At 36.0% G+C, this 27265-nt stretch overlaps 1 protein-coding gene and 1 non-coding gene across 2 annotated transcripts in view; both read left to right on the forward strand.

Moving 5' to 3' along the window:
• Positions 1-27265, forward strand: part of CCDC178 (coiled-coil domain containing 178) — a 155341-nt gene that overhangs the window by 10707 nt on the left and 117369 nt on the right. Inside the window, 9 exon segments of the mRNA XM_062633145.1 lie at positions 1165-1307; positions 6762-6915; positions 9121-9216; positions 9339-9506; positions 13272-13452; positions 16316-16356; positions 19880-20023; positions 23773-23825; positions 23827-23872. Coding sequence (XP_062489129.1) covers positions 1165-1307; positions 6762-6915; positions 9121-9216; positions 9339-9506; positions 13272-13452; positions 16316-16356; positions 19880-20023; positions 23773-23825; positions 23827-23872 — 1026 coding nt within the window.
• Positions 9974-10044, forward strand: TRNAG-CCC (transfer RNA glycine (anticodon CCC)). Its single transcript has one exon. It is a non-coding gene; the product is annotated as a tRNA-Gly (tRNA).

Consider the following 27265-nt stretch of genomic DNA (forward strand, 5'->3'; position numbering starts at 1 on the left):
CAGTGTTAGGAGATATGTTCAAAATACTGGCTAATTATAATCAAGTTGGGGTTTAGGCATTTAATCCTGTACTCTTTTTTCTTGACAGTGTCTCAGAAGATGATGTATGCAGCTAAAATATTAAGGTGTGCTAAAATACAACTTAGAAAGTAGACAAATTTTATTTTTTTTTTTTTATAAAACCTATTTTAAATACTTTTTTTCCCCACAGATTTTTTTTTAATTTTCCTTTCCAAAAGGTGACACTACTTATTGCAAGAAGATAGATTGGTGTTACTGTAACTTATTTATGTAATCCATTTCAACAACATTTTAATATTTCTAACTGTAAATTAAATTATTTATTCCTTTTATTTTGTTCTAATTTCTATGCTGTTTGTTACCAAGGTTTGTTTTTTCCTCCCATGGCCTTAAAAAAGCAGCTGATCATTAATTTTATTTGCAATTAAAACAATTATTTGATTTTGAATCTCTAGCTTTTGATATCCAGAGAGCTAGTTTGAGCAGTGAGGTGATTATAATAAAGATTATAATAAAGATTATAATATTAGATCAATATTAGATTATAATAAAGTTTTTCTGTCATGCTACTATTTAATATATGTAATATTTTTAAAAAGCAGAGACAATAGAGATGTTCATATCTCTATTTGAGAGTTGCTGGGAACTGAGTGTCCCAATACTATTTGTACCACTGAAAATTGCGTTCATTGTCTGCACTGTCTGAAGCCCCTCTTTACATAGGTGACTTCTCTGGGAGCTGTTTAAGTAATGATTTTGTCAGATTACTGAATGAAATCTCAGTGGCTTCTTTCAACATTATTTCTTTCTTTCTGCTCCAGAGGTCACTGTTTTCCTATGGAAGTAGCCACCTTTTCACAGTAACTTCAAAGTTTTGTAACAGAGTGAAAGACCTCTTGCTAATGTTTTCTTATGCTAGGCAATATTACAACACATCCTGTTGTCTTCACCTAGGATTGTCTGTATTGCAGACAATGCAAAATTTGTTGTTAAGTTGCATGACATCACAAAGTACTACTTCAACGTTAAACTTCAATTATCAAAGTGCAAATAATCAGAGAAATCTTGAAATAACTTTTTATTTTAAACATTACAGACAATTTTTATCTAACATCCTTCAGAAAACTTGTTTTATTTTCTTAGGCATCAAAATTATATAGTGATGTTTGTTGTGAACACACGGAAATTTAAAAGACTATGAAAGTAATTGCTGAAGAATCTGAAAAGAAGATAAAATCTATGTCTGTGGAAACTGAATGTGCTGAGATGCTATTGCATCAATACAAGTAAGAGCTGTTAAGTATGATATTATAATATCCTGTTAGTTTTAATGTTAACAAGGAAATGATAGAATATTGCTTTAAGAAGTAATTATAAATTCTGGTTTAATTATTTATATCAATAAAATTATGCATAAAAGAAGTGTTTGCCTTGTTTGTCCTAGCTTCCATGAGCAGAACCATGACAATAAGGAAGGGGTGATGTCCAAAATTACATCCAAATGGAAAATTTGTGAATCGACTCCTTAAGCATACAATTTTACCTTATATTACTTACTTAGGAATTTTTAATCTGACAGAACTTTTTGCTGTCATTCTTATTGACTGCACAAATTACTTTCATTGAACATCAGCACTTATCATGGTACTGTAGTTATGTTGTAACTTAATTTTTAACTTGCATATTAGACAGAACAATTCAAGTCAACAGCACATGCTTTTGAGCTTATCAAGCCAACAGACTTTCTATATCTTTATTGGATTGCAAGGCAGCTTTTGTATGGCAGTGTCTTATGTTGCAGTTTCCTCACTGTAACCTCTTGCCAGATTATTAACCCTTGAATTATCGAGTAGAGTTATAAATAACTGTAAGCCACCACTAATAGCCAGTCACTGATTAAGTCAACTCTCCTTTGCTGAACATAGAGCCCAAGAATCCGCATGAAGGATAACTATGCCAAAGAACAAGAATACCAAGTACTTTCATGTTTGGTAGAAGGTTGTATTCAATTACGGTTAGTTGCCAGGTTTTGTTTGGCAAAGTAGCAAGCAACACAGTGCCTCTTTTCCCCTTGAGATGAGGAAAGTTTACAGGCATAATTAAAAGACATGAGTAAAACTCTGATTTGTTTCTTTTGTCAGCATGTCTGATTTTTTCCTTTTTTTGATTCTAACCTTTACAGTGAATTTCTTTGTCGTATCATTATTGAGTTCACGATAATTTTGTCACTATATTAGAGGTATTTATGCTAGTTATATTTTATTACCCCCAAGATTAAAAATTCACAGTCAACATGCTGAGTTAGCTAAAGCTTAACTTTTTTCATTTCAGAGCCAAGTTCACAATCTAGAAAGAATATTAGTATATGAAAATTAAAATTGTAGTAAAAAATATAGGTAAACCCCAAGTATTATATTATACAAAACCTGAGACCAGAATTCTTTAATACCAACACGTGTCAAAAGTGAAGTGACACCTGGAAATTACCATATGATTCTCCAATTAAAATCACTAGTGTATCTAAATAAAGGGAGAGGCGTGTGAAGAGTAAAAAATAATTCTTGTTTTTGATGGGTATGAGCCTGTGAATGCAAGCTTCACAACGTCTTCACAATGTTTGGAAATTTAATTATGGCTTAAAGATTGATACAGAGGTGATCTGATCAAATGCTCATTAGCTCCTCCATGGTTTCCAGCTGAGAGAAATCAGACAGCATGGACTGAGATTCTGTAATTGGTTAAGTTCATTGCAAACCTCATGTTGATTTTAATTATGGGAAATAACAGGTCTTGAGTAAGAAGTGTTACCAAAAATTCAATGTGATTAATTGCCGTGTATTCAGATACCCTGCAAATCAGTTTAGAATTTCACTGGCCTATTTAGTGTTCTGTCAAGCAGTCTGAATTACTAGCTGCTGGCCAAGAAGTGTTCACAATGGCTGGAGGTGTTTTTTAGTGTGTAATACCAGAATAAATAATGTTAAATTATATTATTTCACTGTTCTTTCTTTATCTTTTACTCTTCCAGCATATGCCTACTATTAGACTTTGTTCCTTATCAATTCATATTTACAAAGTGTAGTCAGCAGCAATTTATTATTGTCCACCTGCAGGCAAATTCCTGTAGTTTGGGAGTCTAACCCTTAACATGTATACAATGATACATATTGCTGTGTATTGTGATCCTCCTTCACTAGCCTGTATTCTCTGTGACTTTGGATTTTCACTTTGTTCTTTCTTTCTGTCTGTTTTCCAAAGCAAAATCCATTATTTTCAATGTGCTTTCAGAAGACATATGTATTTTATGACTCCTTTTCAATTCTGTGATATACTTTTGTGAAATGCATTTAATGGTAATGCAGGCAGTATTCCAAATTAAGCCATGTCAACGATGATAACAGGGATGACTTACTCTTATTTTTTATTCTAATGCTTTGCATCCTATTTTTTACTTAATCCAACATCTTCTCAGCTTCTTTAGCTGCGATAAATGTTGATTAGACTTTCCAAATGTTTGTGGAAATATGTACATGTCTTTCTTGATTTGATGCAGGTAATTCAGAATTTTAAGGTGCACTTAATCTCTCTGACCTTGTACTTCTTTTGAATTCAGACATTAAGTGGTATGTGCTCCTTTGTTCTCCAGTTACTCAGCTTGTCTTGAAATTTTTCTGCAGTTTCTTAGTTCTTTTTGGCCTTACCTGTTGTAATCACATTATATGCAGGCTTTTAATTTTACTGCTCCTTGCCCTTTCAGATAATTTGTAAAGATATCAAAGCAACAGATAGAGGATTTTGAGATACTATGCTGTTGACCTATTTTTTCAATGAATATTGATAGTTTAATCTTACTTCTGCATTTTTTTCGTTAGTATTAGAATTTTTCATCTTGCATTCTGACTACTTCACTTTTTAATAGTCTTTTATGCAGAATAGTCTTTTATGCATCTGCAGGATGCAGCCCAGAAAGCCAACCATATACTGGGCTGCATCAAAAGGAGCATGACCAGCAGGTCGAAGGAGGTGATCCTGCCCCTCTACTCTGCTCTTGTGAGACCTCACCTGGAGTATTGTGTGCAGTTCTGGTGTCCTCAACATAAAAAGGACATGGAACCGTTGGAACAAGTCCAGAGGAGGGCCACGAGGATGATCAGGGGACTGGAGCACCTCCCGTATGAAGACAGACTGAGGAAGTTGGGGCTGTTCAGCCTGGAGAAGAAAAGGCTGCATGGAGACCTCATAGCAGCCTTCCAGTATCTGAAGGGGGCCTATAGGGATGCTGGGGAGGGACTCTTCATTAGGGACTGCAGTGACAGGACAAGGGGTAATGGGTTCAAACTTAAACAGGGGAAGTTTAGATTGGATATAAGAAGGAAATTCTTTCCTGTTAGGGAAACTGGAATGGGTTGCCCAGGGAGGTTGTGAATGCTCCATCCCTGTCAGTGTTCAAGACCAGGTTGGACGAGGCCTTGGGTGATATGATTTAGTGTGAGGTGTCCCTGCCCATGGCAGGGGGGTTGGAGCTAAATGATCTTAAGGTCCTTTCCAACCCTAACTATTCTATGATTGTATGATTCTATGATTTTGTTCAGTTCCCTGTAGAATTCTGACACTGGGTCACAGACAATGACATAATGCTTAGCAGTTGTAGGGCAGTGTGGGCAGTTTTCATGGGTTTTTTTGGTAGTCTTGGTGGAAATCAAGGTTCTTGGGATTGTTTCATATGCAAGAAAGTGGAGTGTTTTCCTGTAACGTGCCTTTGTTTTGAGGTGCATTAAAATTGCTTTAAAGGAACTCTTTGTATTTTTGAAAAAAGGCATACTGTAAAGAATATCCCTGTGATAACAACAATAGGTAACTAATACTGGAAATTCATTATCTATACTGATAGAAATATACAAAGTACATTTTTTTGTTTCACCTAGTTAATTGGTTTCCTATCCATATCACATGACAGTGGTGTGGACTGTTACACGTCTTGTAACCTGTTTTGTTTGTGTAAATGTGAATTAAACTTAAAATGCTAATGATAGTGGTGTTTTTAGGAATAGCAGCCTTTACAGGAAAACACTGAGTAGAAGACTGTTTTTCTGTCCTTCAGCAGGCCTACTGTTTCTTCCCCCTCAGCCATTTGCTAGACTGGTAATAAGTCATACTTACATTACAGAGGATGTAGACACTTCAGCTGCCATCTGAGGAGGACTAGAATAACATGTGGTATTGACAGGAGTGATAAAGACAGATTTGTTATGGCCCAGACTTGAAAGACTGTTCTGCAGTTGATACTCTTTTCTTTATATTCTGTGCCATCCATGAGAAAAAAGATGAAGATTGCATGAAACGTAAAATACTAGGGCTGAGTAAATCACACAACACAGACTGTTAATTTTACACATACTTGCTGTGGCTGGTAGTAATGTATTTTCCATGAGCTTGTGCACAGAAAGTTGTATCTGACAGGTAATATGAGAAAAAAAATTACAGTCTATGCCTGTTACATGTCTGTCATTAGAATAGTTCCAAGTATCTTTTTTTTTTTTTCCCATGTGTGATAGGACCTAAGAAGATTGAAGTCTTCAAAGTCTTAGGTTTCACACTGAAGTTATATACATTCTGTGACATTTGGAATGTGACTTTGCAAGGTAAATCTTTACTACATCACTAAATGAAATCCTGGAAGCAAATAAGGGAAGAATGTCTATCAAATAATCTTGTAGGAGTGGCTCTTGAATTAGTGATGAAGTCTTTTCATTATTGTTTTTGGTTGTCTTACTGTGTTAAGGTATGCAACGGTTGTTCAGGAGGTCTTTTAGGTTATAATGCAATAGATGTCTCTAAAACTCAACTACTGTTGGTCTTAGTTCTGCTGCAGTGGATTTATTTTGCCATTTAAGGCATGCTTTGGAATATGTTACTGACAAAGATAATTCTCTGGGGAGCGTGAAGGAAACTCCTCTTTTCTGCCTGCTGAAACAATAATAAAAATAATGGTAAAGCACCAAGAGTCATTATAAAACCTGGTGCGCCTTTATCTCTTTTGCCTTTCACCAAATCCATGGCTATAACAAGAGGCCTGTTCACAGCCTAGAATGAGGTCTAACAGCGTATTATAGAAGTGTTTTCATGACTACTGTTGTAGTTAATATTATTCCTTTCAGTAATTATGGCCAATTTTCCTTCTCATAATGCTGATAACTCTGTTACTCAGAGTGAAAGTAAAGTCCTTATCCGCTCCTATGACCTTGCTTACTGTCTGCAAGTTCCTTTAACATGAGGAATTGATGTCAGTAAAAAATTTTCTCTACACATGACATTTGTCCACAAAGTGACAGTGCAGTGGATTAAGTGAAGATGACTCTGAAGTAGATTTAACCACCAGCAGAGAAAGAAGTTCGCTGCTATTTTTTCTTTTTATTAGCATGTGAGGTATGAAACAAAGTCTTACGTTTAGCTATACAGATACCTGTTCAGAGGTCAAATTAGAAGCTGTAATATTGGCAGGCATCTTTAAATCCAAGTAAACTGGTAGTGTGAGTAATTTTGATATCTGACTGAGATTGCATGAGTCTGCCAGGCTAGATATTTTGAAATTCTCTCATGCATACCTGTTCAAGAAATGTAGTAGAGAACCAAAATAAATCTTTACTAATTCAGTTCTGCTTTACATTTTCTTTTATGGAAAGGGACTACCTTGGAGTATTTCCAAATAGATGGATTCACTTTGTGTGTATTTCTATTAGGAATGAGTTAAAGCAGTCTGAATTTATTTGGACCGAATACTGTATGAAGTTAAAAGAAACAGAGAAGAAGATTATAAAGGATGAAAAACACCTTGAGGAGTTAGTGAAGCAAAAAGCAGAAATCCAGGAAGATGCAGAATATTGCAACAGCAAAGTGAGTCTTGAATATTTATAAACAAGCAACTAAATGAGTATCTTTTACTGAAAAGTACATGAATGCCTGAATATTTTGTATGTTTAAGAGTTAAGGTCCTTTGTAAAAGTAAAAATACAAATAGAGATTTTAAAATAAGAAGTGGTAGATTCTGCAGAACTCTCATATTCATTATTTTGTTGTAATATTATTTTTCATCTCTAATTATTAAAAATATAATAAACATCTTATATTCTTTTAATTGACCTGAATATTTTTAGGTTTTGGGTTCATATCTGCTTCATATTTCTTATCTTCTTTAATCATCTGGAAGAAAGTGCAGACAGCATAAGTTTCCTCTTGAATTAGTAGATTTTTTGACCTGAGGTGGCACATGATGCACTTTTACAGCATACATAGTGATACCCTATTTAACTTAAAATTCCCCTGTTTACTGCTATATTTGTTTAGCATTCATTTTGAAATCTTTGGCAGGTTAAAATCTGAACTGGAGTTCCTCACTGTGTCTGACTAGGAGTTTTTGTTAATTATTAGCTTCATATGTGGAACCAGGATTTAGATGACCACAACAGAACTTGTTATTTTTTTATATCTATGTGTATATGTGTGTATGTATACAAGTATAAATAAAGTATGACATCCATTCTCTTGTACATGCCCAGTCCTGCTGTGGTTTGAGCATCTAGATAGCTAGGTCCTGCTAAGGATCCAATGGAATCCAGAATATAGATAGAGTATTTTTGAGAAGCTGGATCTACCAAGCATGCCCAGAATTTAACAAGAATTGTGAAGCACACCCCCAACCAAAGTAAAGATACAGTCAGACACCCATGAATGGGCATCTTCTTGCCTTTTGTTTCCAGCTATTACAATTTCCTTCCCGTTACTGATATCTAGAAAACCACTGTTTTCAAATAGACCCAGTACTTACTTTTTTTTTTATGTTTTCTTTCTGGATGTTTCCAGCTGGGTTTGCTGACACAATAAATTTCAGTAAGTTCTACTTATGTATTAAGATGAACACCAGGGAAAGAGAGAAATACGCAACAGGGGTAAGGTGGAGCATGAAACTGCTCCATTCAGTGACCACCTTTGTTTGCTAAAGGTGAGCCAGAGTTAAGTTTAGCATAAAGCTCATCTGTTATTGCCAATTTCCTTCAGAAACAGCTAACTGGGTATATCTTTAGTGATGGATTTTCAGAAATCTCAAAGTGATTCTTTTGATCATCATAGAAATATTACTGGGATAATGGAGTTACTTTGGAAATCAGGAAAACATTGGGATTATTTTCATTGACTTCAGAGGGGTTTGAATTGGATCCAAATTATAACACGACAGTTGTCATGTACATCAACAAGTTTGAAGACAGAATTAATGTTGTAAACTAGTATATTCCTGCATTTTTTCCCCTGGCTTTTTTATTTCTTGTTTTAAATCATGCTGGTTTTTGAACTTCATACAACTTTGTTTCATACAACTTTGGACCCTGTAAGGACAAGTCGAAAAGTATCTTATGAAATCTGCTCTTCATCAGATTCTTGAGGTAGCAGTAGGAAACTACATGCCATTTAAAGTACCTGTGTTCTAATTCTGTCCTGATCTTTCCACATTTGTACTCTAACATCCTTATCAACCCTTATCCTGCTTGGACTTTTTTGTTGTCTGGTCATATTTGAGTTATACCTTTATCTCTATGGCAATTGTATAGGTAAATTGCCAGGATAGCTGTATTGTTTCAGCCTCTGCAGAGGAAGGAAAGGTGAAGGAAACAAAGTTCATTAGTCTCAATGTGAGCAGGTGTTGCCTTTATCTAGCTAAAGCCACTGCAGATATTTTCCTTTTCCTGAAGGTGCTTGCTTCTCTAACATCCAAATTTTCCCTTGAGATCCAGTGATTTATCCTTGAATCTCTGCATGAATCTGTATCAATATCTTGAGACCTAGAGGAACTAAAGGTATTATGTTTGATTATACCACATACATCGTGTATGAATTAGGAGGCTGTGTGTGCTTACAGATACTGTGAAGTCTAAATATTTTGCAAGGGTACATTGCAAATGACAACATGCATATGAATACTAGAGCATTAAGTATCCCTAATACTCTTTAATAGCCTTCCTTTGAAATTTCTTTTTTAAATATATTGTTTAATTATAAATAAGAAATGCAGGAGATATTTGTATTACTTTACGAAATATTTTCTAGATAGAAGATTTGAATAATAAAATGGCTGCCCAAGGAGATGAACTTGTAAAAATATCAGACGCTTCTTCTGAAGTAGTTAAAGCTGTGGAAGAATTAGTAAGTTCATTATTCTTTTTGTATAAATGAGATAACAAGGCTTGCATATTTGTATCTTCTGTGTTGGCCTGAAATAATTTGAACTTGTTTTAAAGATTTCGTAATATTTTCATGTTCATTAGAAATCCACTGAGGAAAGGGATCTACTGGATATAAAGCAAAATGTTCTCAATATTAATGAAGCTTTGGACGGTTTGAAATGTGAAAATGAAGAACTTGAGAGAGAAAAGATAGAGTTATCACAAATAATTGGAAATAAGTAATGCCTGATATATAAATACAGAAAGCAAGCTTTATTTTTTCACTGAAAACATGCTTATGAAAGTGAAACTTTCATTTATTTTAAGTCTATAATTAAGCATTTCAAGGATTTCGAATAACCTCAGGCTGAAATTTATCATCTAACTTTTCTGAATTTCACTTGAAAGAAAATAATTAAAATTCTATAAAAGACAAAATACATACATTGACAATTAAAATAAAACACACCCCCAAAATTCCATACAATAAGTGTGGGGAAAGGGAGGGTGTAAAAAGATGACATGATGACATATTAAAAGTGCTTAATTAGGGAGAACTTCATGTGTCATGAAGTATGTGATTTTTAAGCGTTCTACATGTCAAATTTGCAGTGTTTTAACGGTCCTTTATATTGAAGGACTGTGTAAAACAGTAATTATCTGTGCCGCACTGTGCGCGGAGGGACAGCTCAGGGTGATTTGGTTGCCCTCTTTTCAGGGGTAAGAGCCGGTGGTAAGCACCAGTGGTGTAGTGGTATCATGCAAGATTCCCATTCTTGCGACCCGGGTTCGATTCCCGGCTGGTGCAGGAGTGATTATAGCGGCCTGCTTTTTAAGTTATCAAGTTACTCGGAGGTGCAGCTGATAGACTTTTGCAGACATGATTGCTGTTCTTTCATGTTGAGCTCAGTTTGTTAGTGCTATTACAGGTTTTTGCAATATCTTTGAAAAATAATAGAATCATGCAATAGACCTATTTGCTTATGAATTTAAGGTAAGGTAAATTATGTTTCCTTCATTTAACAAAGACAATTACAGTCTATATTAAAGTAAGGGAAATATTCTGGCCACTGATTCAGCTAAGAAAATGTGTGAACAGTGCCAGCCTGTTGTGGGTTTGCAGATTAATTATCGGAAGCAGTGCTCTATATCCTGTGAAGAACCTTACAGTACCGTTTAGATTTATCATTCCAATTCAGCAGGTACTCAGTGGTAATAATAATTCTTCAGTAATCCCATCCTTCTACAAAGAAAAGTTCCCTTGAAGAATACTGTTTCAATGATACAAAGATTATATTCTGTCAGTCAAAGCAATATCAGTGTTTACCTGTAGGTTTTCTGTATTTGATTCAGTTTGGTTTTTGCTGTGTAATCTAACCAAATTATATTTTGTTTACTTCCATTAAAAGTCTTTTTGTATATAAATAAACTGGTTTATATGATATAAGAATTCCACAAATAGCAAAATACTTAGGAATTATTTTATTCAGCTATATGACTAACCTGTACCACTACACTGATATGAAGTACCCTAGACATTGTCATTTATTATAAAATAGATTAGAAGATCTTTGCCCAATTTCAACACTTACAGATAAAAGGGCTGTTCTTACCACTTTCTTCTCATCCAAAATTGGTAGTTTTATACTGTGTTTTGGAAGGGGGACCCAAGAAAGCTGTTTGGTATTCAAGGATCACCTTCTTCAAGCTCAAGAGCAGTCCATTCCAATGAGTAGGAAGTCAGGAAAAATGCCAGGATGCTTGCATGGATGAACAAGGAGCTACTAGCAAAACTCAGACATAAAAAGGAAGCATAAAGAGGGTGGAAGCAGGGACAGGTAACTTAGGAGGAATACAGAGACACTTAGATGCAGAGATGGAATTAAGAAGGCCAAAGCTCAAATGGAATTGACCTGGCAAGAGATATCAAAAGCAACGAAAAGGGCTTCTGTAAGTCCATCGATCACAAAAGGAAGACTATAGACAATGTGAGCCCGTTGCTGAATAAGGCATAGAACCTGATGACACAGGACATGGAAAAGGATCAAGTACTGAATACCTTCTTTACTTAAGTCTTTATTAGCAAGGGCCAGTCTTCAGGAATCCCAGGTCCCAGGGATGGGGAGGAAAGGCTGGAAGACGGAAGCCATACTGTTTGTGGAAGAGGGTCAGGTCAGGGAATACTTAACCAAACTGGATATACATAAGTCTATGGGCCTTGATGGGATGCAGCCACAGGTACTGAGGGACCTGGCAGATGTCATTGTGAGGTCACTCTCTATAACTGAGTGACTAGGAGAAGTGTCTGAGAACTGGAGGAAAGTAAATGTCACTTCCATGTTCAAGAAGGGCAAGAAGGAGGACCCAAGGAACTGCAGGCTAGTCAGCATCACCTCAGTCCCTGGGAAGGTGATGGAGAAGATAATCCTAGAAACCATTTTCCAGGCACATTTCACAAGGACAAGAAAGTCATTTGGTTTGTCAGCATGGATTCACCAAAGGGACTTCATGCTTGACCTGGCTGATACCTTCTATGGTGAAATGACTGGCCTGATAGGCAAGGGGAGAGCACTGTATATTGTCTACCTGGACTTCAGTAAGACTTATGACACTGTCTACCATTAAGATCCTCATAGATAAGCAGTTGATGTATGGGCTGGATGAGCTGACAGTAGAGTGTAGTGAAAACTGCCTCAATGGCCAAGGCCAAAGGGTGGTGCTCAGTGGCACAAAGTCAAGCTGGAGGCCAGTAACTAGAAGTGTACCCCAGGGATCCAGTCCTGTTTAATTTCATTGATGGTCACTGATCATTCAGATGATGGGGCAGAGTGTACCCGCAGTAAGTTTGCTGATGATACCAAACTGGGAGGAGTGGCTGATACACTGGAGGACCATGCTGCTATCCAGAGAGACCTCAACAGGCTGCAGAAATGGGGTGAAAGGCACCTCATGAAGTTCAACAAGGAGGCGTGCAAAGTTCTGCACCTGGGGAAGAACAACTCCATGCATCAGTACCTGCTGTGAGCCACCCAGCTGGAAAGCAGCTTGTCAGAAAAGGCCTTGGAGGTCCTGGTGGACATCAAGTTGAACATGAGCCAGCAATATGGCACTGCTGCAAAGAAGGCAGATGGCGTCCTAGGTTGCATTAGGAACAATGTTGCCAGCAGGTCAAAAGAGGTGATTCTTCCCCTCTACTCAGTACTGGCGAGGCCACACCTGGAGTACTGGGCTCCCTAGTGCAATAGAAACATGGATGTACTGAAGAGAGTCCAACAAAGGGTGATGAAGATGATGAAGGGACTGGAGCATCTGTCACATGAGGGAAGTCTGAGAGAGCTGTAACTAGTCAGCCTGGAAAATAGAGGGGGCAGGGAAGGTCTTATTAATGTATATAAATTCTATGTATATCTACATTCTGTGATTCTATGACTCTATAAATAGTGAAAGAAAGGTGCAAAGGGGATGGAGCCATGTTCTCTTAAGTGGTGTCCACTAACAGGACCAGAGGCAATAGGCAAACAACAAAACATGGGAGGTTCTGTATGAGCATCAGGAAACACTTTTTCTCTGTGAAGGTGACAGAGCACTGACAAGTTGCTGATGTAGGCTGTAGATTGTTCATCCTTGGAGATACTCAAAAGACATCTGGATATGGTCCTGGGCAACTGTCTGTAGGTGACCTTGCTTGAGCACGGTAGTTGGACCAGATGACCTCCAGAAGTTCCTTCCAACCTCAGCCATTCTGTGACTCTATGATGCAGGTTAACAGTATAGATATACAGCAAAACAAAAAAGTTGTTTAATATATCAGCTGTCTGCCTTAGACTCATGAATAGAGACTAATGTTTTGAGGTAGAACCTGGTGTGTTCAGCATAAAATAGCAGGCTAATAAAATATTGCTTTTGATTTTAAAGTGGTTTAGCTTTACCTATTCAAAAATGGGGTTTAATTTTATTTTAATCAATATACTTTATACAATGAAATGTAATGTTGTCCATTTTGTTTCAACAGTTAAATAAGAAAGAAAGAACAAGTCAAAAATCGAAACTATCTGCAAAAACATAAGAAAGACTGAACAGCAACTAGAAAGACTAAATGAAGGTGTCTCTAATGCTGAATTGTCCTACAGTGAAACAAAAAAAAAGTATAAGGAACTAAAAAAAAAAACAAAATTGCAGAAGAAATCTCTTTCAAGGTATATTTTTAATTAAATTCATTTTTTAGAGTGAAAGAATTGAAATTAACGATCTCTGTATCAGAGAATTATTGGGCAAACAACCTAATATAAAAAAAAAATAATTTATAACATATGATTTTAACTGTGCATTTTAAAACACTTGAGAAGTAATGAATAACAGTATTCTCCAGAATAGAAAACGAATTGCCTAGTAAATGGTCACAGATAATGGCAGGTCACAGGTCACAATAAAGGACAGGGAGTGAGGCAGGGATGTCTCATTCCCAGGAAATTAATTAAGGAGTTGTGCGTACAATACTTTATCATTCAGGAGTCCAGGGAGACTGAATCACCCAGACATCTCTTCTCCACATACTTTTTAAATCCTTCAGAAAACTAATGAATTTTCAAGCACTACTTCCCAGTGATTCTGATTCCTCTCCTATGCATCAAAATTTCCATGTGTCAGCTAAATATTTTTTTCATTATAAATCATATCATGAGTTTGCTTCTTAGCGGCTTGCAGGTTTTATTTGCTTTGGAATTTGGGCTTTTGCCCCCTATCATCCTGTTTTCTAAGTGATTCGTGTTAAGTCTGTCTTTAAGTGTTTCTGATCTTCTGTTGGCTTTACATTGTGTCTAGCAGGCTTCTTATCAGATGTGTTTGGAAAAGGACTTGATTTATGTCCTGTGCAGGATTTTCCAGACCTCTTATTTAGTTTGCCTGATAGTATTTTTAGATTTCAATATGCAAAATTCAGGATCTTTTCTCTCTTGTTTTTTTTTTTAGATATAATTTCAACTTTTTATCTTGATGTTAATAGCTTCTCTTCTGTTTAGTGCTGTTGATTTTCTTTTCGATATTTCCAAAGTATCTGTCAAAACTTGGCTTGCATGTACTTTGTGCCTCCAATATGACACCTGTAAGTAATTTCCCTCTAGCTTGCAAGTGTTTTGGTTTTTTAGCTGTACCTCATAAAGTTTTTAAAAAAATCCTCTCATTTTTATAAAAAATCTTTTTTTTTAATTTGACTACATTTTAAAATTACTACATTTTTACATTTGACTACATACACTTTTTTGTGGCTTTGTTGTTTCTTAAGCTTTCTTCTCAAGTCATAGCTAGTGTTAACATCCCAGGCATGTAGTCAGTCAGAAATGTACCTCAAAGCCATGCATTTATGGTTAGAGATGGAATTTCATTCTGAAGGTATTCTGATTCACTTGTTGGTAGAACTTAACTTCTACATGCAGCCATTACTGGTGGTCCTGTCTTCAAAGATGAAATGATTGCTTTCTAGCACCACTCAAGTTGATTGAGTGCCTTTATTAAGCAATACCTGCATTACTACCACTTCCAAAATAACCATTCTGTCAACAGTTTTAAGTTACCATTGCTATATTGGGTCTTAGTTACCATAAATTAGCAAAAGCATTGCATTTGTAATGATTTAAAGCGTACATACTCACATGAAGACATACACAGGGACTGTGAGCAGGTTCACAGAAGGTAAAATATTTCTCTACCTAAGCAACAGCTGAATACTGATGAATTTTGAATACGATCATATAAATGAAGGTGCAATTTATAGTTGAATGCCTGGTCTTCGCTGATATTCTGTGATTTGCTGATATTTCTGATTTGCTGATATTCTGTGAGAGCAATTACCCCCTGGTGTGTCTGAAAAACATGTCTGTCTGTAGCCACCAGTTAAACTGTACCCTTGGGTTACTGAATAGACTGAAAAATATATTTGTGCAATCTCCAAGTGTTAACATTAGTCATTCAAAATGCTGCTGCATTTTGGAGAGGAGTCCAGATGCCACGGTTTGCCTAATAGACTCAGGATTTGGACTGAGTTACACTATATGCATATGTGGGTAAGGAGATGTGAGGGCGGGGGCAGGGCCATGGACATAAGTCGTTGCTTGGAATTATCCTTGGAGCCAGCGTATAAACTTTTGTTTGAAAAAAAGGCTGTTACTCACTGATTATAGGGTGTCTTTTCCACATGAACATTGATCTCCATTACTTCTATTTCCTTGAAGTTCTTAATAATCTTTGGGATTTGCAGTTTGAGAATATATGGGGATGTCTGGCACCTGTTTTTGTATTTTCTTATGTATGTGGCATCTGGGAGATGTTCATGACCTTGTTATACAGAAACCTCCTCCTCCAAGTGCTGATGGCATATGCATTTCCAAAGATCAGATATGGATGTGAATAAATGTGTTTCGATATTAGCGTTGATTGAGTCAATTTCTTACTTTGTTTTTGGCCATATTGTGCCTAGTTTTGCTTAAATAATTGGTTTTCTGTTCCCTAAATTCAATTAAAAAAGAAAGAGCTCCAATTACAGTTTGAATTAAATTGTAATAAGGTACAGTTATGATGGTCTGCTAATCTGACACACGTTCAGATTATGTGTTTATCAAAAATTTGCAAGTTGCAAACTATAATAATGTAATACATGACTGTTATCCTAGAAGTGAGATGAGCAGGATGGTCATATAAGGAAAGGCTAAAACATCTTCATTTTTCTACTTGAAATTGCAAAAGAAGTCTATCATGTAAAATATAGAAGGCACTAAGATTTTAAAACTTTGGACATTTGATGTTCAATATCCATTCAGGTAAGCCAGGACAGCTTCTCAATGTATTTAATTATTTTACACTACCAAGAATAAATCACATTAAATCTAGAAAAGTAATAAACTTTTACTTTTAAATTATAGTATGGTCTATATTTATTTACCTCGTGTTCCTGAGACTCTTCCTTTTTAAGTATAGTTTTGTACTTGAAAAAAAATCGTAAAGCTATGCTCCTCTTTATTGTGATGTTAGTGTTAAATTTCTATTGCTGTTGTCTATTAACTTGTTTTCTTATGTTTTTTTCCCCTAAGAAATTCAAGCTCAAAAAGGAGTTTGGAAAGCAATCCAGGTAAACATGACTGTAACCATTTTACTTGTCTCAATTCTTCTATCTATTTCTTTCCCTTGCTACCATGAATTAACTTTGAGTACCCTGTGACTAGCTGACGTAGAAGGCTAATGAGTTTTGCTAAGTAACAACCCCTGATGTTTAACAATTAGGAAAATTTAAATACTTATGAAAACATGAAACACTTTATTTGTATCCCAGTTATTCACAATTTTTTTCCAGTTTGCTGTATAAGATAAAAACCCTTTAGTAATAATCAGTATATACTACATTATCATTTGAATTTGTGTTTCTTCAGTTTCTGTAGAAACTGCAATTAGACCCTTACCATATTACCACTGCAATACATTGATAAGTGCATATGTAAAATAGCACTTATTTTCTTCTGATGTGAAACTGCTAAATTCACACGTCACACTTTGGTGTTCCTTTTATGATTGTGAAATGTAGCTCTTCTAGATTTCAGTGATGCTTTTCAGCCATCCTCAGGTAAATGTTGCTATTTCTTCAGCTTCTCTGACTGAAATTCCAAGTTTGGCATCACCAAAACAAATATTCTACCTATATCCATCCTTTGGCAGAAGGATACCATCAGTTGTCTTCTGCAAGATCAGGGATAATAGTCATATTCAAACTGTTGTAATAACTACAAGGTCTTAAAGCCTCAAGCACTGAGTAGAAGATCCAGGACTATTTTCTGAAGAAGTCCGTGATCCCTGCATTCGGTGTCACCAGCTAGACATAGGAGGTCTTTAAGTGAGGTTGTTAGAACCAAACTCTGGCTTCTGTCTATGCAGCAACTTTCTGGATGTTGCTCCTTCAGTCTCAGTGATGCCAGAAAATCAAAGTCAATGTTTCCTTCAAAGTTTCAGTCCAATAACACAGAAACCTTTAACATACAAAAAACCTGGTGTGGTGGGGTTGACCCTGGCTGGATGCCAGGTGCCCACTGAAGCTGCTCTATTATTCCCCTCCTTACCTGGATAGGAGAGAGAAAATACAATGAAAGGCTTATGGGTCAAGATAAGGACAGTGAGAGATCACTTGCCAATTACTGTCACAGGCAAAACAGACTTGACTTGGGGAAATAAGTTTAATTTATTGCCAATCAAATCAGAGTAGGAAAATGAGAAATAAAACCAAATCTTAGAAACACCTTCCTGCCACCCCTCCCTTCTTCTTGGGCTCGACTTTGAATTTTCTCTATCTCCTTCCCATCCCACCGCAGCAGCACAGGGGTATGAGGGACGAGGACTTCAGTCAGTTTATCACACACTGTGTCTGCTGCTCCTTCCTCCTCAAGGGGAGGATATAGCCAGAACTGCAGGGAGGCATTGCAGTCTTTTACTGCAAGTCCTTGAGTCAGAAACCACCTCTGGCTCCTTCTGCAGTGGTCTTAGATAAGAGAGATTTACTCCAAGAGCTGTCAAAGGCTGTTTTTCTTCAGAATTGAATGATCGATTTACTGTGATGACTAGAAGTCCTTCTGAAATTTTTTGCTCCTTTCTGTTTGAGAGAGAATTCTGAACCATTTTTATTTGCTTCACAATCCCCATTTTACTTCCGTTAAGCTTGTTCTCTTCCATTCTGTCACTTTGAGCTGTTCAATAGCAGAATCTAGTATCTACGTACCCCATTTCTAGAAAGACAAGCCTTAAGAGACATCTTGCAGTTCCTGTTCATCCCAGACATTAGCAGAAAGTGTTGAATGTTCCACTTCTAAGCCAGGTGGTGCACAAGTTCTCTATCACATGTATTTGTGGTTGATGCAAAAATTCCCTCTGATTCTCAGGCTTTGCTGCAGAGAAGGCTGGAGGAGCACGGCTGGGCCTGACTCTAGCATGACTGCCACAGCATGATGGGATTGATTTGGTACTTCCAAACCTCTTTGTCCCTATTTGGTATTCAGTACTGATCTTTTTTGATTATTTCTTGAAACTAAAAAGCTTCTTTCTTTGTCTTGTTTCTTGGCAAAGAACTTCAGTGGCACTTCTAACCCACTCTTTTTACAGGCAGAAACAAAAGAACACACAAAAGAACACTAAAGGTAAGTCAATTTTGTGCTCAGAATTGCTTTTTCATTGTAATTCATGTTTTTTTTCAAGATAAGGAGGTTCTTGAACGCACCTTAGACTTCTTTTAAGGTGGTTTTAAAGTTCTGTTTCAACTAAAGCTATTTTTATCATTTTTCTTCCAAAGCCTCATTTCTATGGGTTAGATCACCTTCATATCCTTGCTGTCAAGAGTTTTTTTCTTGACAAAACTTATGATGACGTCAAAGGATGTTTCAAGTGCAAAAGCTATCATTAACTAGCTACTGCCAAAGTGTATAGCAGTTTAGATGAGATTCTGTACTGAGACAGCCAAATGGAATCACCTAATGCCATCTGGGTATAAAGTAACAGAGATCCAGAAATGTTAGTGGTTTTCTGTGAAGCCTGTCCATTCTGCCTACTAACCATAACATCACATGGAACGTTATCTGTAACTTAACCTAATAGTGTGCCATTCTACAGGAATTCAGAAATTATGCTGCATTTCCTATTTGAAATACTCCTGGTAAGGATAACTATTTTTGTAGACTATGATTCAAAACAAGAAAAATGATGTATTTACCACCTAGCATAGTACTTTGAAAAGGGTAATTCACATGTATGTCTTTCCCTCTTCCCCCTAATCTTCATAGCTTATTCCACTCTGTTTCTACAGCTGAAAGGTACTCAAAATGTTGCCATCTGTGTACCACTTCAAATATCCATGGACCTTGTGCATGTGTGTCTCAGTATCAGATATTGTGCATTCTCTTTGCTACACAGATGAATAATTATTTAATTTCAAGTGATGGTGAATTTTGGATGTTAGAAATTGTAAATGTATGTAAGACCTGACCGTTCTGAAGAACACAGCTGATGATAGTGCATGATATTTATCTGTCTTTCTTTATTTCTTTTGGTTGAGGGGAGATGTTTGGACTGGGTGTATGCTGGATCTTGTATTTCCCAACCTTGAAGAGTGTTCATTTGTTTTGCAAAGGTTGTTCTATTTCACTCTTCAGTGTTTCCCTTCTCTTTTTTTCATTCAATTAAAAAAAAAAAAAAGAAACAAATAATTAGGAACATGCCTAAAGTGATTATGTTTCCCATCAGAAAAGATTTTCAATTTTAATATTTGGAATTTTAATTTCTTTTTTATGGGCTTTTTTTCTGCTATTTGTTTAAATAGTACTGTAAATCCATTGTCTGCTTCAATGTCATTTTTTCATTTCCTAATTTTTCTTGCTGATTTCTCTGCTATGTTCATGTTAGCTAGCTATTTGGCATTTTGTATTCATGGGCTTCTGATATATGTCAATTTAATGGTCAGCTTTTCCTTTATTTTGAAGACATTTTTTATCACCTTTAATCAACTTTTGTTCTATTCTTGGGGTTTACTTAAGGGTATAAATGTTCTTTCAGATTTGAATTTTTTCATGTTCTACTTTTGAAATGCTGAAAGCTAATTCTACATGTATTTTAATAAACAGGACAGGATTAAATCGGTATATGATGAGCTAGAGGAAAAGCAAAAAGAGAAACTCAAGAAAATAAAGGAAGATATGAAGAAGATAGAAGAGATTGATGGTCAAGTAGCTGCTGTAGAAGAAAAACAAAAGAAAAAAAGATATATCTGAAGACAAGCATGAGGTAAAGGTAGTAGATTCTGGACCACTCACTAGCATAATTTTTTTCATTATTAGAAAAAAATACAAGAGGAAACAGGAATCCATAGCTCAGAAGAGTTGGATTTTGCAGCTGCGCACTTGTGCTGTGATACCAGATAACAAAAGACAACATAATTCCAGCCTTATTTTGACCTTTCTTACTTCCTGTATTAGAAAAATCTTTCTGTTTCTTTTGACTCCTGTGATCTGTTTTCTTGCAAAAAGGAAGACTGTTTCTTTTATACTTTGCTTACTTATAAGCTTAAGAGAACAACTAGTATATAAACCCCCAGCCATGGCATGGTGGGGACCTTCTTCACTTCCCTACATTGTGGATGTATGGATGATATTGATAAAAAATGTTTTTCCTTTCTGTCATGAAAGGTCTGTTTTGTATAATAAGAAAAAGAAATAGAAGTTTCTTGTGTTAAAAACAGTCCCATAACCTACTTGAACTGACTTAATTAAATACACTCTTCTGAGCCTCTCTTTTGCTGCTAGTAGAGCATTCATGTTGTTACAGTATGACACGTTTTAGTTCTCCCCGGTATCATCTTAAAAGTATGACCAAAAAGCAATTTTCCTCCAGCTGTAAAGTGATGGCTTTGTACCCTATTCCCACATTTACAGGGTATACTAGTGGTGTTAACCTTCCCTGAGTTTGAAACTTTGGGGATTTTTTTTCTGAAAAATAATCTTCTCAAAAGAGTAATAGGAATACAAACTAAACTTGTATGACTGAGAAATATTTCTTTCATTATTAAAGTTTCCTCTTTTAGCTCTGCTGATCTTTGAGGTGTTTGAATGTTTCGCTTATGTGGAGAGCTACAACAGTGGCAATAGAAGACAGAGGGAAAAGTTGACAATATTTCCTAACTAAATTACTGTTTGAAAACAAGGTATTACAATGATAAATGGTTTTGGAATATACCTGGCAGTATGTAGATCAGCTGACTAGTAGTCCTACAAACATGAGACCTTAGGTAGGTAAACAATCATCTCCTTAAGCAATGCCGACAGTTGCATGTCTCTCTAACATGTCAACATCTGTAGAAACAGACCTTATTGTTCTCAAATGATATGGGAATCTTCGAAATCTCAACCATAGTTTAGTGCAAGATGCAATGTCTATCCGCTATACTGAAGCAAAACCCTCAAAGAGAACCATTTCGTCTTTCTTTGCAGAACTCTTTGGGATGTAATTTTTCATGGGTGGGTGTGGGTGTGTGTTTCCTTCTTCTTCTTCTTCTTCTTCTTCTTCTTCTTCTTCTTCTTCTTCTTCTTCTTCTTCTTCTTCTTCTTCTTCTTCTTCTTCTTCTTCTTCTTTCTTCTTCTTTCTTCTTCCTTCTTCTTCCTTCTTCTTTCTTCTTCTTTCTTCTTCTTCTTCTTTCTTTTTCTTTCTTCTTCCTTCTTCTTCCTTCTTCTTCTTCTTCTTCTTCTTCTTCTTCTTCCTTCTTCTTCCTTCTTCTTCCTTCTTCTTTCTTCTTCTTCCTTCTTCTTTCTTCTTCTTTCTTCTTCTTTCTTCTTCTTTCTTCTTCCTTCTTCTTCCTTCTTCTTCCTTCTTCTTCCTTCTTCTTCTTTCTCTTTCTTCTTCTTTCTTCTTCTTCTTTCTTCTTCTTTCTTCTTCTTTCTTCTTTCTTCTTCTTCCTATTATTCTTTAATTAAGAGCATTTCCATACCTTCACTTTATCCTTTTTTGTATGTCTTTTTCTTGAGCAGGTTCTTGTTACTTTTCTTTTTTGGGGAGGAAATGACTCTGAAAATGACTGGAAACCTGGGGAAAATTTAAATTGTTTTCTGTCTTTTATTACAAGTTAAACAGAGTTTGGCTTTCACACTGCTAATTGTCCAACCAGCAACACTGAGACTGGGGCCTGGCCTTCTATCATTACACTTAAATTAAGCCTTGTGTACTGCTCAAAGCCTTTGTTCTCTATTTCACTATGAAATATGTGCAAATCCTGGCAGACAAGTCCTTCCAAATGTGAGCTGCCACACAGTGTATGAATAGGTGGGCATGCATTGTTCACTGATACAAGCAGCTTTACAGTCTGGGGAAGTTTTGAAGCTTCCCTCCTTTTCTGTTTTATGGCAAAGGAAATAAGTATCTTAAGGATGAGGGCTGAAAATACAGTAATCATTGTGAAAGAAGTAATTGTTAAGTGTTTAAAAGAGGAGGGCATTTTTGCTAGACCTTAATGCCAGAAAAGGAAGAGCAAAATGCCTTCATTTTTGTTTCCAAATCAATAGGAAACAAAACTAACTGTTGATGGCTTGTGTCCAGAATTAAGTCAAGGAGTTTTCAATAAGCCATATACTTGTTATGGAACAATTCTTACAATCAAGTAAGATCAACAACTTTGAGCCTATTCAGTTTAGACATAGGATTTTTTATTTTCACTCAAAACCCAGATAAAAGAATTTCTGCTGCCTCAGTGAAAAGAAGTTTTTGTTGCAGAATCAGTCTTTAGGTTCATTGTTCTGCTATTTGACAACTAGTAAGTAGCTTGTCATGGGAGATGATGTCTTCTCCAGTTTTTTAATGCTGGAGAAGGGCTGTATTTTCTGGAGAATGCTGGACTTGAAGGGCTCATGATGTAGTATGCATGTAGCAGTACTTCCCCATTTTTGGAGGAGAGATGGAGGATGTTGAATAAATTGAGTTCAGATAATGGATTATCTGATAGTTTATTTTTGATGCAGGTTTAATACGTCAAAATGAAAAATTAAAAAAAAAAAAAAAGATTCCTCTACCAGCTAATAGTATTTTCAAAACAACACATTAATGGCAGTGACTAATGTTGTTATCCCTTCCCCAACTAAAACTAAGTAGAAACAATGTGACAAAGATCACATCATTAGTTTCCTGGAAATCTAGGGAGGTGTGGTGTAAGTTATACATCATGGCCTATAGCTGTGTATTCACTTCTCTTTTAACAGCTTGGAAACAGAGTTTCCATGAACAGATTCCTGTGTGAATGATATGCAAAAGATATTCTAACTTCAAGGAAGAACTTTCTCATTGATTAAAAGTTTAAATTATACCTTTGGAATGGTAATATTAATGCCTATTTTAATAATCTTTGTTATATAGTGTGACTGGAATTTTAGACTTCGGATAATGTAACTATTATACCATTTATATAAGCATATTTAGTAAAGTTTACCTTGTTACATGTATTAATAATTATTATATAATAATTGGTGCTCACACTAATGATGCAAAAAAAGTTACTGCCATAGTCAAGAACTTTACCTTGAGGTGCTAATTGTTTCTTTCTTCTTCTTCTTCTTGTTATCTGTCCTTAGCTATATTTTTCAGGAGTTAGTGATAATGAGTTATAAACATTTATTTTTCCCTTTATACAAACTCCATGGAAGCTATTCCAAATATGTATTTTGATTTCAGAACTTTATTTGTACCTTCCTTGGCAGAAAGAAAGTAAAGAAACATGGGGAGCAGAGTAAGACTTTTTTTTTTTCTGCTGTATTATGGTAAACATTGTATGAAGTAGCAGAGATATTTTATATTTTACATGTGCATTTTTTCATTCAAAGCAGAGAGTACAGAAACCCACATAACAGAAAAATGGGTATGGAAAGGAAAAGGTAACTGTTTAATATTTAGTAACTAATATATTTTCTTGTTTCTGTAGAATGTGGGACAATAACTTTTGAATACTAGCATGTCTATTTATTCGTAAACTCTCCATAAGCTCTCCTATTTGAATCAGAGAATACAAGAGCTAGATAAGCAGCAGGAGCAAACTGAAAGAAAAAAGAACTATTATGCAGCAACTATTAAGTGATACACAGGTGAATAATTTAATGCTTGTATGGCTTTTTTTAAGTATGTTTAATCTCAAAGGTTAGGCTGTCATTTCTACACAGTTGCCTTGGAACTATGTACATACATATATTGTATGTACTATTTTCTGTCTCTTGCTCAAACTAACCTATGAGGTCCATAGCCTTGAGACAGTGTAAAATACAAAGCAGAATTGATATTGGGGTCATTGAGGAGTCCTTTGCTTTCTTCATTTTCTACACTGATTCAGATTGCTTAAGGGGCTTTAGAAATGCAATGGAGAAAATCAATAAAGGACAAAAAAGGTTCTAGTATAATAGGAAGTGCTTGCTGATTGCATGTTTGCTCAGCAGATGGCATCTTTTTGTAAATGATGGCTTATATATGCTGTATCAGTTACTAAACTCTATAATCCACCAAAGGGAATTACTGAATTTCAATACTGAACCCTGTGCTTTATATAAACATGGTTATAAGCGTTAGAAGAAACAAATATTTTCTTTCTAAGATTCAGTTAATTTTTATTATTCTTTCACTTGCATATTGTATAAACTTAAGCTAGGTATTATGGCATTGAAGATGAGTCATATAGATTAAAAAAATGAAAGAAATGTTTTCATATTGTTCAGAGTAGCTTTTATGAGCCCAGTAATCTCTATTGAGATTTACACATATAACAGAATCTTAAATTAAGCTTTGGGAAACTCATTGATACAGACAGGTTTGGCAGGAAAGACAGTTTTTATATCCCTTTCTCTTAAAGATTGTTCTCTACCAAACTGCAGGTTACCAGTAGATCTTAGAACATGTGAAAATGACTGATGAGTACATCATAATCAGTAATTCTACAGTGTTTTTCAGTGCATTTATTTCCTGTAATTTTCATTATTATTTTAAATGCTACCTTTCCTAGTAACTAAATAACTCTATCCATTAGTTACTTGAGCAATATTTGATTTGGTGTTCTGGAGGAGTACTAGAGGAGTGTTCTGGTTAAGTGAAATAACACAGCATACAAAGCCTATTTTATGAGATACTTAGAGCTCTGAACTGGTAACAACACCTGGATGCATTAAATGCTGTGTTCTTAGAGCTTAATGCAGTTCCTTGATCATAACAATTGACATTTTGTAAAAGGGGGGCTTTATAAAATGGGCTGTCTTATTTTTAATAATTACTCATCTTTTCTAGCTGTGTAAGGTCACACTACATGATTCTGTTAATCATGATTTTTTTTAAGGAGAAGTTATGTAAACTTATATTCAGACATTTTAGTGCTGTCACATGACATTGTGCCCTGGGTTCAGCAATAGCAGTCAATTTTATCCTTCTTGGTATCTGGTGCAGTGCTGTGTTTTGACTTCCAGCCTGGAAACAGTGCTGGTGATACCGATGTTTTCGGTTGTTGCTGAGTGATGTTTACCCTGACCAAGGACTTTGTGAGGCTCATGCTCTGTCAGGGAGGAGGGGAAGCCATGAGGAAGCAGAGACGGGATGCCTGACCCAGGCTAGCCAAGGAAGTATTCCATACCACAGCACATCATGCCCAGGATATAACGGAGAGTTACCCGGAAGGGCTGGTAGACTGCAGGGTTGGAGGAGGTATTGGTCGGTGCCTGGTTGGGCTGGGGGGGGGCGAGTTATCAGTTGGCTGGTGGTGAGGTGATGTATTCTCTTCCCTTGTTATTTCCTTTATCATTATTATCATTGGTGGTAGCAGTAGTGATTTGTGTTATACCTGAGTTACTAAACTGTTCTTATCTCAACCTGTGGGAGTTGCATTCTTTTCGATTCTCCTCTCCATCCCTTCGGGAGTAGGGGGAGGGCAAGAAAGGGGGAGGAAGTGAGTGAACAAGCTGTCTGGCTGGGTTTAAACCACCACACATTGGCTTGTTTAAAGCTTGTCCAGTGAGTAGCTTAAATGATGTCATGGAAAAAATGGCTATTATTCCATAGTATTCTTGATGCAGGAGTAGAGTCTTCAACTTCCAAATGATCAAGCAATTCACCCAGTTCTTCATAGCTTACCTATTTTAGGATCATACACTGGAGGCTACTGCATCTCACTGTTGAAGTCGAAGCGACTTAGTTTAGTCTGCTGACATGTCTAAAAGCTAGATACTTAGATAAAATGGTTTCTATCCCATAATACACCAGTAGTTCTGTTCAGCAACTAAGAAGAATCAATAATAGTGCTCATGTATTGAACAGCTGAATGACCAAGTGCCAAGGGACTCAATCAGCTTAGGCAAGATACTGAACTGTTGTCCAGTACAGCAACCTATAAGGAGCAGATACCCAGTCTATTGATATTTGGATCACAGAATGTAGAGTATCTCACCATCTTTCGTTTGCTTTTGGTTGGATTTGTTTTCCTAAAACCTGATTGCAAATTCTATGTCTTCTATAATAGGTACCAGCTTGCACTGACTCAGTGGCTAGTATTTCATATGCTTGGAAGCCAGCATTTTCAGCTTTTATCTGCCTTGGTTAAAATGACCTAAAGGAAGAGACAAAATTCTTCTTCTTTGGCAGTTTTGTTCTAACATAGCTCATAAATGTGAACCTGATTCTGCATGTTATGACTGTTATGACTTCTTTGTGTATGTTTATGTCTGCCCCTGGTATCTTGATCATCTCAGATTTCATTATTTGTTAAGTTTAAGGCCAAGACAGACCATTCAGACAGCCTGTATATCACAGGCTATCACATTTCTCCAATTTCACCTGGTAGTGAGAACTAAAATTAATACTATTTTTCCTTAGAGGTTTGAGACTCTCTATGGGCCACTCAGTTGCATCAGAATTTGCATTAATTACCTTATATTAATTTTCTTTCTAATGATTCTGTGTTCCTGCAAGAAACCTGAAATTTCATCAATTCTATACAGATACATACTACACTTTTACAAAGTTTGTAGGCCTTAAAAAAGTCATGTTCTTGGGGTACCTTGCACACCTTCATATCTGTGTTAACACCTCTTACAGAAGCTTTGATACCTCGTTTTTGTTATAGCTATCTTTTAGGCACACCTCTAAGAAGCGCTTCTTTCACAAGAGAGAAGACCATTAGATGATGCTTCAAGTTGCTGCCTCAGAAAAATGGGGCAGAATCTAAAGAAGAAATTTTTAAAATACTGTTCTTTATTTATCTATTGTGGTGCATTCTTTGCCTACTGAACTGTGTGGTCTTGTGGTATTTATACATGTGTGCACTTAAATTATGTGTGTATATATGTGTATATATGCATAATCAAAACGTATTTTCCTCCATCTTAATTTAATCCATTTACATAGCTGCTTACAGCCCATTAGTATGGGTTAAAAAATCTAATGCAGCAAGACCACTTTAGAAATACCACCCAAAGAGAAGACTCCCACCCCTTTATTACTATTGAACT

This window comes from Pezoporus occidentalis, unplaced genomic scaffold (assembly GCF_034315485.1).
Source record: "Pezoporus occidentalis ecotype Australia unplaced genomic scaffold, CSIRO_AGI_Poc_V1 ctg4, whole genome shotgun sequence".
NCBI classification, from domain to species: domain Eukaryota; kingdom Metazoa; phylum Chordata; class Aves; order Psittaciformes; family Psittacidae; genus Pezoporus; species Pezoporus occidentalis.